This window comes from Oncorhynchus nerka, linkage group LG23 (genome assembly GCF_034236695.1).
Source record: "Oncorhynchus nerka isolate Pitt River linkage group LG23, Oner_Uvic_2.0, whole genome shotgun sequence".
Taxonomy (NCBI): Eukaryota; Metazoa; Chordata; class Actinopteri; order Salmoniformes; family Salmonidae; genus Oncorhynchus; species Oncorhynchus nerka.
The window spans coordinates 55,494,497-55,515,035 of record NC_088418.1 but is presented as its reverse complement, the minus strand read 5'-3'; the positions used below and the strand labels follow the sequence as shown (position 1 = coordinate 55,515,035).

Below are 20,539 nucleotides of genomic sequence, written 5' to 3'. Positions count from 1 at the left end.
TGGGTCTACAGTAGGTATGGAGACAGGGTGTGGGGTATTTGCCTCTGTATACAGTGTGGGTCTCTGTATAGTATGTATGGAGACAGGGTGTGGGGGTTCTGCCTCTGTATACAGTGTGGGTCTACAGTATGTATGGAGACAGGGGGTGGGGGTTTTGCCTCTGTATACAGTGTGGGTCTACAATAGGTATGGAGACAGGGTGTGGGGTATTTGCCTCTCTGTATACAGTGTGGGTCTACAGTATGTATGGAGACAGGGTGTGGGGTATTTGACTCTCTGTATACAGTGTGGGTCTACAATAGGTATGGAGACAGGGTGTGGGGTATTTGCCCCTCTGTATACAGTGTGGGTCTACAATAGGTATGGAGACAGGGGGTGGGGTATTTGCCTCTCTGTATACAGTGTGGGTCTACAGTAGGTATGGAGACAGGGTGTGGGGTATTTTCCTCTGTATACAGTGTGGGTCTACAGTAGGTATGGGAGACAGGGTGTGGGGTATTTTCCTCTGTATACAGTGTGGGTCTACAATAGGTATGGAGACAGGGTGTGGGGTATTTGCCTCTGTATACAGTGTGGGTCTACAGTGTGGGTCTACAGTATGTATGGAGACAGGGTGTGGGGTATTTGCCTCTCTGTATACAGTGTGGGTCTACAGTAGGTATGGGAGACAGGGTGTGGGGTATTTGCCTCTGTATACAGTGTGGGTCTACAGTATGTATGGAGACAGGGGTGGGGTTTTGCCTCTGTATACAGTGTGGGTCTACAATAGGTATGGAGACAGGGTGTGGGGTATTTGCCCTCTGTATACAGTGTGGGTCTACAATAGGTATGGAGACAGGGTGTGGGGTATTTGCCTCTGTATACAGTGTGGGTCTACATTATGTATGGAGACAGGGTGTGGGGTATTTGCCCTCTGTATACAGTGTGGGTCTACAGTAGGTATGGAGACAGGGGCTGGGGTATTTGCCTCTGTATACAGTGTGGGTCTACAGTAGGTATGGAGACAGGGTGTGGGGTATTTGCCTCTGTATACAGTGTGGGTCTACAGTAGGTATGGAGACAGGGTGGGGGTGGGGCTATTTGCCTCTCTGTATACAGTGTGGGTCTACAATAGGTATGGGAGACAGGGTGTGGGGTATTTTCCTCTCTGTATACAGTGTGGGTCTCTGTACAATAGGTATGGGAGACAGGGTGTGGGGTATTTGCCTCTGTATACAGTGTAGGTCTAAAATAGGTATGGGAGACAGGGTGTGGGGTATTTGCCTCTGTATACAGTGTGGGTCTACAGTAGGTATGGGAGACAGGGTGTGGGGTATTTGCCTCTCTGTATACAGTGTGGGTCTACAGTATGTATGGGAGACAGGGTGTGGGGTATTTGCCTCTGTATACAGTGTGGGTCTACAGTAGGTATGGAGACAGGGGGTGGGGTATTTGCCTCTCTGTATACAGTGTGGGTCTACAGTATGTATGGGAGACAGGGTGTGGGGTATTTGCCTCTGTATACAGTGTGGGTCTACAGTATGTATGGAGACAGGGTGTGGGGTATTTGCCTCTCTGTATACAGTGTGGGTCTACAGTAGGTATGGAGACAGGGTGTGGGGTATTTGCCCCTCTGTATACAGTGTGGGTCTACAGTATGTATGGAGACAGGGTGTGGGGTATTTGCCCCTCTGTATACAGTGTGGGTCTACAATAAGTATGGAGACAGGGTGTGGGTTATTTGCCTCTCTGTATACAGTGTGGGTCTACAGTAGGTATGGGAGACAGGGTGTGGGGTATTTTCCTCTGTATACAGTGTGGGTCTACAGTAGGTATGGAGACAGGGTGTGGGGTATTTGCCTCTGTATACAGTGTGGGTCTACAGTGTGGGTCTACAATAGGTATGGAGACAGGGTGTGGGGTATTTGACCTCTGTATACAGTGTGGGTCTACAGTATGTATGGGAGACAGGGGGTGGGGGTTTTGCCTCTGTATACAGTGTGGGTCTACAGTAGGTATGGAGAAAGGGGGTGGGGTTTTGCCTCTGTATACAGTGTGGGTCTACAATAGGTATGGAGACAGGGTGTGGGGTATTTGCCTCTCTGTATACAGTGTGGGTCTACAGTAGGTATGGGAGACAGGGTGTGGGGTATTTTCCTCTGTATACAGTGTGGGTCTACAGTAGGTATGGAGACAGGGTGTGGGGTATTTGCCTCTGTATACAGTGTGGGTCTACAATAAGTATGGAGACAGGGTGTGGGGTATTTGACTCTCTGTATACAGTGTGGGTCTACAGTATGTATGGAGACAGGGTGTGGGGTATTTGCCTCTGTATACAGTGTGGGTCTACAGTAGGTATGGGAGACAGGGTGTGGGGTATTTGCCTCTCGTATACAGTGTGGGTCTACAGTATGTATGGAGACAGGGGTGGGGTTCTGCCTCTGTATACAGTGTGGGTCTACAGTATGTATGGAGACAGGGGTGGGGGTTTTGCCTCTGTATACAGTGTGGGTCTACAATAGGTATGGAGACAGGGTGTGGGGTATTTGCCTCTCTGTATACAGTGTGGGTCTACAGTATGTATGGAGACAGGGTGTGGGGTATTTGACTCTCTGTATACAGTGTGGGTCTACAATATTTGCCTCTGTATACAGGTATGGAGACAGGGTGTGGGGTATTTGCCCCTCTGTATACAGTGTGGGTCTACAATAGGTATGGAGACAGGGTGTGGGGTATTTGCCTCTCTGTATACAGTGTGGGTCTACAGTATGTATGGAGACAGGGTGTGGGGTATTTGCCCCTCTGTATACAGTGTGGGGTCTACAATAGGTATGGAGACAGGGCTGGGGGTATTTGCCTCTCTGTATACAGTGTGGGTCTACAGTAGGTATGGAGACAGGGTGTGGGGTATTTGCCTCTCTGTATACAGTGTGGGTCTACAATAGGTATGGAGACAGGGGGTGGGGGTTTTGCCTCTGTATACAGTGTGGGTCTACAATAGGTATGGAGAAAGGGGGTGGGGTTTTGCCTCTGTATACAGTGTGGGTCTACAGTAGGTATGGAGAAAGGGTGTGGGGTTTTGCCTCTGTATACAGTGTGGGTCTACAGTAGGTATGGAGACAGGGTGTGGGGTATTTGCCTCTGTATACAGGGTGTGGGGTATTTGCCTCTCTGTATACAGTGTGGGTCTACAATAGGTATGGGAGACAGGGTGTGGGGTATTTTCCTCTGTATACAGTGTGGGTCTACAATAGGTATGGGAGACAGGGTGTGGGGTATTTGCCTCTGTATACAGTGTAGGTCTACAATAGGTATGGGAGACAGGGTGTGGGGGTATTTGCCTCTGTATACAGTGTGGGTCTACAGTAGGTATGGAGACAGGGGTGGGGGGGGTATTTGCCTCTCTGTATACAGTGTGGGTCTACAGTAGGTATGGAGACAGGGTGTGGGTATTTGCCTCTGTATACAGTGTGGGTCTACAGTAGGTATGGAGACAGGGGTGGGGTATTTGCCTCTGTATACAGTGTGGGTCTACAGTAGGTATGGAGACAGGGTGTGGGGTATTTGCCTCTGTATACAGTGTGGGTCTACAGTTTTGTATGGAGAAAGGGGGTGGGGGTTTTGCCTCTGTATACAGTGTGGGTCTACAGTAGGTATGGAGAAAGGGGTGGGGTTTTGCCTCTGTATACAGTGTGGGTCTACAATAGGTATGGAGAAAGGGGTGGGGGTTTTGCCTCTGTATACAGTGTGGGTCTACAGTAGGTATGGAGAAAGGGGTGGGGGGTTTTGCCTCTGTATACAGTGTGGGTCTACAATAGGTATGGAGACAGGGTGTGGGGTATTTGCCTCTGTATACAGTGTGGGTCTACAGTATGTATGGAGACAGGGGTGGGGTATTTGCCTCTGTATACAGTGTGGGTCTACAGTAGGTATGGAGACAGGGGTGGGGTTTTGCCTCTGTATACAGTGTGGGTCTACAATAGGTATGGAGAAAGGGGTGGGGGTTTTGCCTCTGTATCAGTGTGGGTCTACAGGTATGGAGAAGGGGTCTTTTGCCTCTGTATACAGTGTGGGTCTACAGTAGGTATGAAGAAAGGGGTGGGGTTTTGCCTCTGTATACAGTGTGGGTCTACAATAGGTATGGAGACAGGGTGTGGGGTATTTGCCTCTGTATACAGTGGAGACCAGGTGGGGTATTTGCCTCTGTATACAGTGTGGGTCTACAGTAGGTATGGAGACAGGGTGTGGGGTATTTGCCTCTCTGTATACAGTGTGGGTCTACAGTAGGTATGGAGACAGGGTGTGGGGTATTTGCCTCTGTATACAGTGTGGGTCTACAGTAGGTATGGAGACAGGGTGTGGGTATTTGCCTCTGTATACAGTTGGGTCTCTGTAGGTATGGAGACAGGGTGTGGGTCCTCTGTATACAGTAGGTATGGGTCTAGAGACAGGGTGTGGGGTATTTGCCTCTGTATACAGTGTGGGTCTACAATAGGTATGGGAGACAGGGTGTGGGGTATTTGACTCTCTGTATACAGTGTGGGTCTACAGTATGTATGGAGACAGGGTGTGGGGGTATTTGCCTCTCTGTATACAGTGTGGGTCTACAGTATGTATGGAGACAGGGTGTGGGGTATTTGCCTCTCTGTATACAGTGTGGGTCTACAGTATGTATGGAGACAGGGGTGGGGTTTTGCCTCTGTATACAGTGTGGGTCTACAGTAGGTATGGAGACAGGGTGTGGGGTACCCCTCTGTAGTGGGTCTACAATAGGTATGGAGACAGGGTGCTGGGGTATTTGCCTCTCTGTATACAGTGTGGGTCTACAGTAGGTATGGAGACAGGGTGTGGGGTATTTGCCTCTCTGTATACAGTGTGGGTCTACAGTAGGTATGGAGACAGGGTGTGGGGTATTTGCCTCTGTATACAGTGTGGGTCTACAGTAGGTATGGAGACAGGGGGTGGGGTATTTGCCTCTCTGTATACAGTGTGGGTCTACAATAGGTATGGGAGACAGGGTGTGGGGTATTTTCCTCTCTGTATACAGTGTGGGTCTACAATAGGTATGGGAGACAGGGTGTGGGGTATTTGCCTCTGTATACAGTGTAGGTCTACAATAGGTATGGGAGACAGGGTGTGGGGTATTTGCCTCTGTATACAGTAGGTATGGAGACAGGGGGTGGGGTATTTGCCTCTCTGTATACAGTGTGGGTCTACAGTATGTATGGGAGACAGGGTGTGGGGTATTTGCCTCTGTATACAGTGTGGGTCTACAGTAGGTATGGAGACAGGGGGTGGGGTATTTGCCTCTCTGTATACAGTGTGGGTCTACAGTATGTATGGGAGACAGGGTGTGGGGTATTTGCCTCTGTATACAGTGTGGGTCTACAGTATGTATGGAGACAGGGTGTGGGGTATTTGCCTCTCTGTATACAGTGTGGGTCTACAGTAGGTATGGAGACAGGGTGTGGGGTATTTGCCCCTCTGTATACAGTGTGGGTCTACAGTATGTATGGAGACAGGGTGTGGGGTATTTGCCCCTCTGTATACAGTGTGGGTCTACAATAAGTATGGAGACAGGGTGTGGGATATTTGCCTCTCTGTATACAGTGTGGGTCTACAGTAGGTATGGAGACAGGGTGTGGGGTATTTGCCTCTCTGTATACAGTGTGGGTCTACAGTAGGTATGGAGACAGGGTGTGGGGTATTTGCCTCTCTGTATACAGTGTGGGTCTACAGTATGTATGGAGACAGGGTGTGGGGTATTTGCCTCTCTGTATACAGTGTGGGTCTACAGTATGTATGGAGACAGGGTGTGGGGTATTTGCCTGTAGGCTGTCACAGATCTGACTCCCCGGTGCCAAGGAGAAGCAATGTAATTGGTCTCTAGAGAAAGAGGCACATGACACAGCTGTCTCTTTACATTCAGAGTCTGTGGATTTAGCCTAATGCATGGTTAAATGGTTAAATAACATTCAGGAGCGTATAGGAGTGGAAATGTAGTAACTCTTGACTAATGATGAATTAATTATAGGCTGATAACCCTAGTGGTTATAAGTCACGTTACATATCAGGGATGATTGAAATCAGACTCGTACTCCACACTACAAGGGTTTCTCTTAACCACAGCATGTAGGATGTTGATTGGCATAAGGACTCTTGACTTATAGCAGGGGCCTAGTGTTTTCTTCAGACTAGATCCGATAAACTCTGTCAGGGAAGGGAACATGTCATGTTTTGAAAAGGGGAGCCGTTTTAAGTCAGGAGGCACAGAGCGAAACTAAAAAGTTGTTTCTCCAAACTGCCATGGGGTGCAGGGGAGTGGAACTGAAGAGCTCTGCACCTCGAAAGGGTGTGCATATCGTTTACTTCAGGCTCTGTAGACTAAAATCGGATGGGGTTACGACCCGTGTGGTGGACAATGAGTTTAAAATGTTGATAAAACACCAATCAGATCCAGTTCAGAGGTTGGGGTACGGGAGATGGAGAGAGAGAACATGAGAAAATGACTTTTGGGGGGGGATGCCTGTGCAAGTGTTAATCCTTGCAAGCGCTGGATAATTGTAATCTTCTGCTTATCCGAGAAGCAGCTTTACAATATCAAGCTGATTGCCTGCAGATAGCGACGTGGTAATTTGGCAATCGGTTCTATTCAGTCCTCGGCTTCACTCAACACAGCTGTGAGAGACTGAATTACTCCAAGTTTCCTCTGCAGTACACAGTCACTAAAAATGACAAGCTTTCAACTGACAATTAAGAGAAACTATAATAAGATTAAAGTTGCAATATGTAACTTTTTGGGTGGCCTGACCAATTCACATAGAAGTGTGTGTTATAGATCAGTAATTCTCATTGAAAGCAAGTCGAAGTGGTAGATCTGTTCTACGTGTGCTATTTATATGCTTCCCTTAAGTTACATTTTTGCATTTTTTCTCTTTCAGTTTTCAGCTTTAATACTGAAAATAAAATATTTGGGGTTATGAAAAATGTATTTCCCAGCTGTTTAAATGGTACAATGATTCTCTACACTATACTTGCCAGTTGCCACAAACTGAAATTAAGCGAACTATTTGAATTTTTGCAACCAGGAAATGGCAGAGCTATTTCTGCATAGTGCATCTTTAACTGTGGCAGTTAGACGTGGCAAGATAAGAGTTGTCCATCAAAGGATTATGGGAAAAAAAAACACATAGGTATACCTGTGTTCTAGACTAGAAGGGCACCATACATTATCATTTAAGTAGCATACTATTTATTTATAATACAATTGACAGCATCCTGTCGGGAAGTATCACCGCCTGATACAGCAACTGCACTGCCCACAACTGCAAGGCTTTCCAGAGGGTGGTGCAGTCTGCACAACGCATCGCCGGGGGCAAACTACTAGCCCTCCAGGACACCTACAGCACCCGATGTCACAGGAAGGCCAAAAAGATCATCAAGGACATCAACCACCCGAGCCACTGCCTGTCCGCCCCGCTATCATCCAGAAGGCAAGGTCAGTACAGGTGCATCAAAGCCGGGACCGAGAGACTGAAAAACAGCTTCTATCTTAGATTGCATCAGATTGTAAAACAGCCATCACTAACACAGGGAGGCTGCTGCCTACATAGACTTGAAATCATTGGCCATTTTAATAAATGGATCACTAGTGACTTTTATAATGCCACTTTAATAATGTTTACATATCTTGCATTACTCATTTCTTATGTATATACTGTATTTTATACCATCTATTACATCTTACCTATGCCACTCGGTTATCACTCATCCATATCTTTATATTCTTCTTCCATTTCTTACTTAGATTTGTGGGTATTAGATAGTCGTTGTGGAATTGTTAAACTACATGTTAGATATTGCTGCACTGTCGGAACTAGAAGCACAAGTATATCGCTACACTCGCAATAACATCTGCTAACCATGTGTATGTGACCAATAAAATTTGATTTGAATAATTGTGAAAGTAGATCTAGCCTTGTTACTTTGTAACATCTGTATAGTAACCTCTTCAAAATACCTTAAACTCTCAGTGCCTTAGAGGCTGCCCACCCTAGTCCACATCTACCCTGTCAACCCTGGTTGACTCTCTCCAACACTCCCCAGCCTACCCGCCTCTACCCTCTCAACCCTGTATGACAGTCTCCAACACTCTCCACTCTAGCCCACCTCTACCCTGTCAACCCTGGTTGACCCTCCCCAACAATCTACCCCAACTCTACCCTGTCAACCCTGGTTGACCCTCCCCAACAATCTACCCCACCTCTACCCTGTCAACCCTGGTTGACCCTCTCCAACACTCCCCAGCCTAGCCCAACTCTACCCTCTCAACCCTGGCCGAACCCTCTCCAACACTCACTCTATTCAGCAAGTCAATCTCCTCCTTCAGCTTTCCAATCAGGTCGTCTTTATCCTGGTGGGCTTTCAGCAGCTGCCCGTTCTCCTGCCTCTGTCTGGCCAGCTCCTGAGGAAGAAGGGGCAAAGAGCTCTGTTAACGTTAGAACACATCCTGCAGCACTTTGGTATGGTCCACATACACAGACAGAGAGCCAGAGACCGAGAGAGAACAAATATAGAAGCCTCAGCCATGTGGACATATGGTCACATTTCAAGATGATATTTACGCTGCGAAATGAAGGCTCGCCAGGAATCCGCCTCTCCAACTTAACTTTGTTTTTTACTACAGATAAGCGTGAAACTGGTTTCCATGGAAATCCATATAGCAACTAGAAAACATCAAAACAATGTAGCATGATGTCCATACCACGGCGACCATAAATCTTCAGGCTGCGGAAGATAAATGTTATTTTATGGAGAGTTACCCGAGTTACATGGGTAACTGAAGCTTCAAAGTAATACTTTCATTATCATGATGAATGACACTACAATGCAATACTCACAGCAATCAAGGGCGCTGCACATTTGTCAATGTTGTATAAAGCTATGAAATCTACTGCATTTAAACGAGCCAGAGACCAACGACAGAACTTGCTGAAATCAATACAAAACTAAAGTGCACCGACTGCTCTCTCGAACTCGCCAGTGATGTGCAAACTCTTCATTTACAGGCGTCGTGGCAAGTGAAAGCAGTAGTTTTTCTTTTAGAAATGGACTGGACCGGGATGACATTTGAGAATCTAAAAAGTGATTGAGAGGGAGTACAGAGTGCTTCATAAGAACAGGGTGATGGGGAAGAGAGAACTCCCCCTCTCCCTAACTCCAGTAAAAGACATTCTCTGACTGAACACAGAGGAGTTATTGCAGACAGGAATATAGGAAGGGCGACATCTGACTGAAGATGAACAGCGAGGCCAGACTGGGCAGCCGCTCAAACGACTCAGAGAGGAATTAATCTTTTAAAAAGAAATCCTCAAGATCTATCAGGATGCTGATAGATGCTTTAAAAACAGTTATAGCAGCAGGGCCTTGGGAGAGGAGAACTATCAAATTTTCTCTGCCCCTGCGACGGATGGACAGAAGGACAAACACCGGTCTTTCAGGAAACGTGAGATGGATATAGACAGAGAAATAGCAGTAGACGGGAAGGATAACAAATAATAACAATAAAAATGGTCAAATGTGCCAAGAAGCATAAGTCATTCTGAAATAATCAACTAAAACATGTCATTTTAATATTTACATCACAGTGACATTATAAACATTGGATAGTGATGATGGATAGGCCTGTGTTGAAATAGTTGTCAACTAGTGAACGATGGGCCTAATGCAGAACCTTCCCCCAGCTATGTTTGCTTGCACTAATCCAATGCGTTCAATGCATGAGGGGGAGTGACCGAGTGCACACTTCTGGGGGAATGGTAGAGCAAGCCTAATTTTGAGTACCTTTTCCAGTTCCTCCATCCTCCTCTCCAGTCCTCCGGCGTTGCCATGGCGGTTGCCGTGGCGGTGTCGACTGTTCCCCCCCGCCTCCTCCTCAGAACCAGGACCTCCAGAGCTGCCACAACACACACATCAATACTTCTGACCAACACCAATGTCCATGCTTTCAACACCGACTCACTGTTGGGTAGGGTACACGTTCACAAAAACCTGTAGTTTGTGAAGTAAATCCAATAAGGAACGTATAAACCTTTTATACGTTATACCTTTAAACGTTCCTTGACATTCAAAAGAATCACATAAAAACTGAAAAGCTGTTGTAGTGTATGACTCAGAGCCTGTTGAACGCACAATACAGCTCTAATGGTCAGACTTAAGTGTGAGGAGAACAAGTACTTATACCTTTTATCCCATTAGAACATAAAAGCTGTCAGGGTTCTATCTCGAAGGGCGAAGAATGGATTCTGAATATGAGGCCATTTCAATATGACTATCTTGAATGCTGAGATGTGTAAAGAGCGCCCTGCATAAATCCACTTCATGTCATTAGCAACAAAGCGTCCCTATTCATCGGCTAGTGAAAAGAGGTGCTCCGCGGTCCTTGGTCTGCTAGTGAGGAACAAACAGCTCTCTCCCCCTTTCTCTCTCTCATTCTCTCTCTTCTCTGAGAAGACTCGAGGGCAGCGAGGGGAATATTGGAACTTATTTCCTAGCGGCTTTATTTCAATAATTACTGACGTGGAAGTCTTGGAATGAGTTGCGCTCCTCATATTTTTACCCATGCGGATTGTGCCCGGTCCAATAACTCTCTCCTGGAATCAAATTATTGGGCAGCCGCTGGGCTTCGCCTCATTGCTTAAGAGGGTTGTCTGCATATTTCTCAAAAAGGACCACAAAACAAAAAGAAAAAAAAAGGGAAACTTCTGGAATTGCTACAGAAAACCATAATATTCCATTGTATTCCAGCTGTAGAAGTGTGTTCAGGCTGCTACCTACTGGGCATTCTATAGACCAGTTAAGTGAAGAGTGATCCCAGTCTCTGGAGGAGTACAGTATGTCTGCATTACAGGAAAGGAAACTTCAATATTTCTTAAACGGGGTTGAATACCTACTTATTCTGAGCAGTAAATAAATATACTTTTCCGAGACTACACGATCACAAGCTCCCTAAGAAGCAGAAAAAGCACAAAAAAAAAATATATGACCATCTCTTTTATTTAGCCAGGAAGCTCCACCACTCATAATACAAACACTCAGGTAGTAATGCAGTTTTTTGGGGCTATTTGACATTCACTTCCTCAGTAACTCAGAGGCTGAGCCCACAGAAATGATTTTCACTCACTCTTTTCAGAACTAAAGAGTGTTGTGCCCATTGCTTTTGATGATAGAGAGAAAGTCCTTGAAATGCTCTCCACGGCACCTTCCTATGCCAAGTGAATGACATGTTTTTGGCTGAATGTCTTCAAGGCCACTCCACCCTTGTAAATGCAAACACACAAACGCTCTACATCCATCTGTCTCTAGGGCTTGCAGCATCTGCCAGGCACCCAGTCTAAACGGCCATGTCCTCAGTGCTAATCACCCCACTCTGGTCCATTAGCGCCCCGCAGAGACCACACGGGAGACAGGCAGAGGCAATGATCCACTCTTGGAGGTCTCAGCAGTTTGGGGTTGGAGAGGAGAGGCAGACCCAATGGCCACACACAACAAGCACTGAGATGCCTGGTGTGGTCTGCTAGCAAAGCTCAGTGGAACAGAGAAGGCCATCCATCTTAAAGTCATAGGCCATCTCCAGACTGACAACCAGCAACAGGCTGATCGCTATAATAGCCCATCGACCATAATGATAGTGTAGTGAGAGAGGATGGTGTGAATGCATTAGCAGCCTGTTGTATAGTTTCAGTGGAGTTCAGAGACCGGGTTGTCCTATATTTCCACCAACTTGTGGCGCCCACCTGGCAGCCTCTCTGCGCCACAACACTGGACCATCCGACAGTGGAGGCCAGCCAATCACAGTAGGACATCATTACTGGGCCAGATTGGGACCGTCAGCCAGTGAACTGGGCAGGGATCACACAGAACTTAACAATTTGATGGTGATTGTCCTTATGCAAATAGTGGAAAAGAATGTCCAAATGGTGGCTGGGAATTTAGCAGTGTGGTGTCTGGAAAAACTGAGGTGTCAATCAATGGCTTTGGACATTTAACAGTGTTAGAGAAGATACATTGAGGTGTCAATGGCTTTGGACATTTAACAGTGTTAGAGAAGATACATTGAGGTGTCAATGGCTTTGGACATTTAACAGTGTTAGAGAAGATACATTGAGGTGTCAATGGCCACACCATAAGCAAGAAAAATACTGACTTGGTGTGGATTAATTGGCTCTTGTATGCTCCGATAAGTCAATCATAGTAAGTGTGTGGTATAAAGAGGATGTCGGCTGTAATCAGCAACAACTCTTTCCGACCTTGATTGAACTTCAACTCCTTATCGAGACATCGGATCGGCTTGATATGCCCTCGTGTCACGTCAACGTTGCATTGCCTGCAAACTTGTCGAACGATAGTCTGAACAAAATGTACGCACCTGTTGTTGGCATACAGTCAAATACTAGAGCAGGTTTTCCCAAACTCGGTCCTGGGGCCCACCCTGGGTACACACCTGATTCAAATAATCAAAGATAACTTGAATTAGGGTGGGCCCCAGGACCGAGGTTGGGAAACCCTGTATGAGAAGACACCCGGCGAGTTAAGCTGTGCTGTAATTTCTGATGCATGGAAATCAAACTGGAACTAGATGTTCTGACAGGCACTATAAACAGAGGGCATTTTCAATGGTGAAACTCCAAAATCTATTTAAGGAAATGCAAGGTCATCTGCTATGGTAATTAATGACCTAAACTGTTGCCTTCTCTTCCTGGTCTTCCAGGTTCTCCGTTTCTTCACTTATCACCACCTTCACTCCCACCATACCAGAAACAATAATACACGCCCTCATTCTCAACAGAAGTAATAGGGAAGGTTTCTCACCTCTGGTGGTGGCCACTCCCGGATCTTGGAGTATCCTAGGAAAACAAAGGAGAGCCATGTCAGAGGAAGGGGATACTCAGACAACAAAGGGCCAGGGTTCTTTTGTACAAGTATATTACATACTGGTGGGCTATGTCAGGGGGAGGGCCATTTCTAACTGCTAAGGAATACATGAACAAAGGCAAGGGAAGTCTATCATACACAGAGGCGGAAATGTTTGTTAGGATGAATACTCAATGTGCCTGAGGAAAATTATGATCTTGAGTTATGAAACGGTTTAGTCAGCATTTTTGTATTGAACACCTGTGTCCAGATTGTGAAATGCACCGAGGAGACTGAAAAAGAATCAACTCGAAAAGCTTGTCACTGCCCTGACACAAAGCTCACCTTTCCTGATTAATCTGCCTAGGGTGAGCACACACATGCAGTCGTGTGCCACACAGAGACACGACAACAAAATAGCATTGCGTCAACATCAGCAGAAAGTCATCAGGAGTAGCTACTACAGAGAGCCTGTAGGTTGTGTATAAACCTTCTTGTACCTCTGCTGCTGAACTGACAGATAGTTAAGCTATTAGCTTCAGGAGAGCCATCACCACACAGCCTCCAGTTGTACCATGCATACAGACATTTAAAAAAGGGGCGGATCCTTAATTAACAGCCTCTGCTGCAGCCCTAAGAGCCACTATTACAGAGAACAGCCAGGCCTCAGGAATGCCTCGGAAACAACACTATGAATGAGCTGTATGCATGTTACATTTCCAGCTCTTATGTTAAGTTGTTTTGGTTTCAACACTCATATAGAAGTCAATACAAACAGAAATCCATGCGCATACAACATATTACATTTACATTTAAGTCATTTAGCAGACGCTCTTATCCAGAGCGACTTACAAATTGGTGCATTCACCTTATGACCTCCAGTGGAACAGTAGTGCATCTAAATCTTTTCAGGGGAGGGGGTGAGAGGGATTACTTTATCCTATCCTAGGTATTCCTTAAAGAGGTGGGGTTTCAGGTGTCTCCGGAAGGTGGTGATTGACTCCGCTGTCCTGGCGTCGTGAGGGAGTTTGTTCCACCATTGGGGGGCCAGAGCAGCGAACAGTTTTGACTGGGCTGAGCGGGAACTGTACTTCCTCAGTGGTAGGGAGGCGAGCAGGCCAGAGGTGGATGAACGCAGTGCCCTTGTTTGGGTGTAGGGCCTGATCAGAGCCTGGAGGTACTGAGGTGCCGTTCCCCTCACAGCTCCGTAGGCAAGCACCATGGTCTTGTAGTGGATGCGAGCTTCAACTGGAAGCCAGTGGAGGGAGCGGAGGAGCGGGGTGACGTGAGAGAACTTGGGAAGGTTGAACACCAGACGGGCTGCGGCGTTCTGGATGAGTTGTAGGGGTTTAATGGCACAGGCAGGGAGCCCAGCCAACAGCGAGTTGCAGTAATCCAGACGGGAGATGACAAGTGCCTGGATTAGGACCTGCGCCGCTTCCTGTGTGAGGCAGGGTCGTACCCATATTCATGGGTAACAGCAACACAATAAACAAACACCAGAAAGAAAACAAATCTATAATGTCCTGTGGTCTTAAAGTGACTCATTAATCAATGAGCAGAAACATGGGATTGGTGACGTCATGTACCTTTCTGTTCTAGACTTTGGTATAGGCTGTTTGTTTTGGCTGCAGGTGTTCCTGCCTCTGGTCAGGGGGTAGCCAGTCTGAATTTAGATTTTAGGAGAGTTGTGTCTTTCATGAAGCCGGGGTAGGGACAGTTGGCATTCTTTTATTTTCATAGGTATACATATGACAGAAGAGATTTACAATGGGATCTTAACAATAGAAAACAATCAAACTGAAAAATACCTCTATGTTGCATCGACAGGAGACAGGAGGCAGTGTGTGTGTGTGTGTGTGCATATGTTTGTCTAAAATACTCTAAATCCTGTGTGATTTGCGTATGTTACCTGTAAAAAAAACTTTTGGGGGACGACCCCCTTTCAAACAGTCCCATTTTTACCACGTTTGTGCCGGGGTAAACCATGTATATATCCTGTGCACATGCCTGTACCGGTGACAGTGGGAGTAGGGGTTCCTGAGTGGCGTAGCGGTCTAAGCCACTGCTTCTCAGTGCTAGAAGTGTCACTACAGACACCCTGGTTCGAATTCAGGCTGTATCATAACCGGCCATGATTGTGAGTCCCATAGGGCGGCGCACAATTGGCCCAGCATCGTCCGGGTTTGGCCGGTGTAGGCCGTCATTGTAAATAAGATTTTGTTCTTAACTGACTTGCTTAGTTACATAAAGGTTCAATTTAAAAAATATATAACATTTAAAAAAAGGGGGTATGCAAATGTGGGTAAGCGTCTATTTTTATAAATCCATTGAAAATATACCATCAAAGACATCCATTATTAATTTGTTTATGCAGGTCCTAAAAACCATTATAAGACTAATAAAATACATTTTCAAAAGAATGAAATAGCGTATTTTGGGATTAATTACGTTACTTTTCCCACACAACTTGAGTGTCACGGTAAAGCATGGAAACGCTGTCATGTAACAAAGGTGATATTTTGAAACAGAGCCCTGTGCCCCCATTTTCCAGAGTTTGTCAGTGATTGTATGTTAGAAACCTTAGAATCTGCTCTTTCCGATCATGTAAAGAAATGTAAAAGCTGACCTGGATGAACGTCCGTAGGATGATTTGAAAAAGTCACTGTTGTATCCACGTTTCATACATTTTCCTACCCTCACTCTGCTTTGTTAGACATCATGCACATTGATATCTTGCTAACAAATGTCCTCGCCAAACTGCCTTTTTTTAAATTGTAGGCAGCAGACGTATCGAAATAGGACTAATCGTACTGTAGGGTAGGGAAGCCACTGAAGTGACTTATCAACCGTATGCAAGACACTCCTCTGTGTTGTCTTAGGAATTCAGCATCCTCCGCTTTATTTCTCCAACCCCCATTCTCTCACCTCTGATAAGCAGAGGTCACATCATGTAGATCTGATATCTGATTGGAGGTTAACTTGACAGGAATACTATTGGCCAACAACTCAAGATTTTGAATCAGATGTTTATAAAAGAGTCAGACTCAAGGTTCTCTTTTTTCTTTCTGACTTTTCCTTCTCTACCCCATGGATTTATGGGGCACGGCATTTCAGGCCATGATTTCTCTCTTATCATGCATAGTATACTGCTTTGTTAATGTCAGTATTAAAAGGCAACGTTTTATACTGAGGCGTTGGTGGGACTTTTAAACATATTACTGCATTAAAGACTACCTCGGTTGGAGGAAATAAAAGCGCAAGCTTTGTTACTGGCAATACCTTGCATGGTAAAGTTGGCAGATTTTCGTGTCAGTCAGTCTGTGTCGGACTGCCCATCTATCCATGGCCAAATATATAATTCATGACAATGTTCTCCCGCTCATAAATCACATGCACATTTATAATAAAAAAATAAAAAAGGAATTTATGGGTTTGCAATCTGACAGCCTTTGTGCACTTGACAGCCCATTAAAATGTCTGAAATCCCAGAAGGCATGCCTAATAAAAGTTCAACAATAGGCCTACTTTTGCATTCCAGCATACTGCCAATGCCCTGAATTCTCCATCTATGTCTCCTTGCAAAGCTGATAAATATCCCCATCTGTTACTCTGGAGGCTCTGTCATTTTATGAGTCCACGATTGACATTTCAAAAGGTGAGGCCAAAGAATTCAACTGGCAAAATGAGAGGACTACAGAGGACTACAGAGGACTACAGCAGCAATCTTGTAACGAATAAATATTAATCTGGTTAACCTGATTTACACACTTGTAATCTTTGGTCAACAATGGTGATACCCTCTGAAAATATTGTCTCAGGCTAAACAACCAAATTTCTGAACAGCTTAAAGAACATTACATCTAAGCAGGGAAGCTTCAGCCTTTGAAAACTGTCTAGGCAGGGAGGCAAAAGACTGACAGGTGCAAATTAAAAATGCAAATGAGCGTTAAGGTGTTGGATACCACAATGGGGTGTGGGTGTGTCTTATTCACGTATGTTCTGCTCTAAAATCATTTGCACATACAGTACCACAATCAAAACATAATTGTTTTGCAAAACCATATACTGTAGCTACATATGTATATAAATATATTTATATTTAGTATACAACACCTGCTCTTTCCATGACTTAGACGAACCAGGTGAAAGCTATGATCTGTAGTGACGCCTCAAGCACTGCAATGCCTTAGACTGCTGCCCCACTCGGAAGGCCCCAAAAATGGATTTTTAAGCCTGAGACATTTGAGACATGGATTGTGTATGTGTGCCATCCAGAGGGTGAATGGGCAAGACAAAATATTTAAGTGCCTTTTGAACGGGGTATGGTACTGTACTGTAGTAGGTGCCAGGCACACCGGTTTGTGTCAAGAACTGCAACGCTGCAGGGTTTTTCACGCTCAACCGTTTCCTGCGTGTATCAAGAATGATCCACCACAACAAAGACATCCAGCCAACTTGACATCTGTGGAAAGCATTGGAGTGAACATGGGCCAACATCCCTGTGGAATGCTTTCAAAACCTTGAACAGTCTATGCCCTGACGAACTGAGGCTGTTCTGAGTGCAAAGGGGGGGCATAATATCCGTGTTGCTAATGCTTTGTATACAGCGCACACCGTTTCAGAACTCAGAACCTAAGCCACTCTCCCCTTTGGACCAGGCGCAACAGTAGAAGCAGATGATCCAGTTGAATGTTACCTACGGTTTTGTTTATCTGACAAGGCTCCAGGTTTAGGGAAAGTGTTTTCCTTGTACGGCTCACATACCACAGAGGGGTAAGGCCTGATAACCAGGACCACATGGGGTCCCCAGAGAGAGGGCCTCTCTGTGACACAGACATTACTGAAACTACACTTGATTACACTACCTCACAGAGGAACGCAACCATAGCAAAGAAAAACACCAGTGTGTGTGAGTATTTGTGTATGTGCGTGCGTACGGGTGTGTGTGTGATTCCATGTGTATTACAAGATGTGTGGGGGTGGACGGGTTGAAATAGATGAGTAGGAACAGAGAGAGGATGACAGTGGGGGAGATGGTGCTGCAGCCATTACAGGAATCCCTCTCTACTCGCTCTCACTGAGACGGGCTGGTCAGGAGGGCCGGGAGGATACCAGCATCGCGATGCTCGTTAGTATCGTGGCAAGGAAACAAAACACGAAGTGGATTTAACGTCTTTAGGAAAACAGCCCTGTTGTTAGAAACAAACATTATGTTATCATCCAGAACCACATGTATTTATTTTCCAAGCTGTAGCACACAATATTGTACATACAGCAGGTTTTTAAATGACCAAAGAGTTTGGTCTGCTTCGTGTTTTCATTTTTGCCAATACTGGTATTGTCACATCCCTACTGGACAGTGTTACACTGCTATTACCTAGTCTCATCTCCATGAACAGGTTGTTATAGGGCAGGAACATACAGCTCTCCACAGAGGAAGAAGAAGGGGAGGACAGTGTTACACTGCTATTACCTAGTCTAATCTCCATGAACAGGTTGTTATAGGGCAGGAACACACAGCTCTCCACAGAGGAAGAAGAAGGGGAGGACAGTGTTACACTGCTATTACCTAGTCTCATCTCCATGAACGGGTTGTTATAGGGCAGGAACACACAGCTCTCCACAGAGGAAGAAGGGGAGGACAGTGCTACACTGCTATTACCTAGTCTCATCTCCATGAACAGGTTGTTATAGGGCAGGAACACACAGCTCTCCACAGAGGAAGAAGAAGAAGAGACAGTGTTACACTGCTACAGTGTTACACTGCTATTACCTAGTCTCATCTCCATGAACAGGTTGTTATAGGGCAGGAACACACAGCTCTCCACAGAGGAAGAAGAAGGGGAGGACAGTGTTACACTGCTATTACCTAGTCTCATCTCCATGAACGGGTTGTTATAGGGCAGGAACACACAGCTCTCCACAGAGGAAGAAGGGGAGGACAGTGCTACACTGCTATTACCTAGTCTCATCTCCATGAACAGGTTGTTATAGGGCAGGAACACACAGCTCTCCGCAGAGGAAGAAGAAGAGGAGGACAGTGTTACACTGCTATTACCTAGTCTCATCTCCATGAACAGGTTGTTATAGGGCAGGAACACACAGCTCTCCACAGAGGAAGAAGAAGAAGAGGACAGTGTTACACTGCTATTACCTAGTCTCATCTCCATGAACAGGTTGTTATAGGGCAGGAACACACAGCTCTCCACAGAGGAAGAAGAAGAAGAGGACAGTGTTACACTGCTATTACCTAGTCTCATCTCCATGAACAGGTTGTTATAGGGCAGGAACACACAGCTCTCCACAGAGGAAGAAGAAGGGGAGGACAGTGTTACACTGCTATTACCTAGTCTCATCTCCATGAACGGGTTGTTATAGGGCAGGAACACACAGCTCTCCACAGAGGAAGAAGAAGGGAGGACAGTGTTACATTGCTATTACAGTCTCATCTCCATGAACAGGTTGTTATAGGGCAGGAACACACAGCTCTCCACAGAGGAAGAAGAAGGGGAGGACAGTGTTACACTGCTATTACCTAGTCTCATCTCCATGAACAGGTTGTTATAGGGCAGGAACACACAGCTCTCCACAGAGGAAGAAGAAGGGGAGGACAGTGTTACACTGCTATTACCTAGTCTCATCTCCATGAACAGGTTGTTATAGGGCAGGAACACACAGCTCTCCACAGAGGAAGAAGAGGAAGGAAGAGGACAGTGTTACACTGCTATTACCTAGTCTCATCTCCATGAACAGGTTGTTATAGGGCAGGAACACACAGCTCTCCACAGAGGAAGAAGAAGAGGACAGTGTTACACTGAACAGTGTTATAGGGCACTGCAGTGTTATTACCTAGTCTCATCTCCATGAACGGGTTGTTATAGGGCAGGAACACACAGCTCTCCACAGAGGAAGAAGAAGGGGAGGACAGTGTTACACTGCTATTACCTAGTCTCATCTCCATGAACAGGTTGTTATAGGGCAGGAACACACAGCTCTCCACAGAGGAAGAAGAAGGGGAGGACAGTGTTACACTGCTATTACCTAGTCTCATCTCCATGAACAGGTTGTTATAGGGCAGGAACACACAGCTCTCCACAGAGGAAGAAGAAGGGGAGGACAGTGTTACACTGCTATTACCTAGTCTCATCTCCATGAACAGGTTGTTATAGGGCAGGAACACACAGCTCTCCACAGAGGAAGAAGAAGGGGAGGACAGTGTTACACTGCTATTACCTAGTCTCATCTCCATGAACAGGTTGTTATAGGGCAGGAACACACACAGCTCTCCACAGAGGAAGAAGACAGAGGAAGGACAGTGTTACACTGCTATTACCTAGTCTCATCTCCATGAACAGGTTGTTATAGGGCAGGAACACACAGCTCTCCACAGAGGAAGAAGAAGAAGAGGACAGTGTTACACTGCTATTACCTAGTCTCATCTCCATGAACGGGTTGTTATAGGGCAGGAACACACAGCTCTCCACAGAGGAAGAAGAAGGGGAGGACAGTGTTACACTGCTATTACCTAGTCTCATCTCCATGAACAGGTTGTTATAGGGCAGGAACACACAGCTCTCCACAGAGGAAGAAGAAGGGGAGGACAGTGTTACACTGCTATTACCTAGTCTCATCTCCATGAACAGGT

At 45.9% G+C, this 20,539-nt stretch overlaps 1 protein-coding gene across 1 annotated transcript in view; it reads right to left on the bottom strand.

The window, feature by feature from the left end:
- Positions 1-20,539, bottom strand: part of LOC115106130 (PRKC apoptosis WT1 regulator protein-like) — a 105,355-nt gene that overhangs the window by 20,039 nt on the left and 64,777 nt on the right. Inside the window, exons 4-6 of the mRNA XM_065008324.1 lie at positions 12,850-12,884; positions 9,823-9,934; positions 8,339-8,443 (exon numbers count right to left, since the gene is read on the bottom strand). Coding sequence (XP_064864396.1) covers positions 8,339-8,443; positions 9,823-9,934; positions 12,850-12,884 — 252 coding nt within the window. The remainder of the gene's footprint in view (positions 1-8,338; positions 8,444-9,822; positions 9,935-12,849; positions 12,885-20,539) is intronic.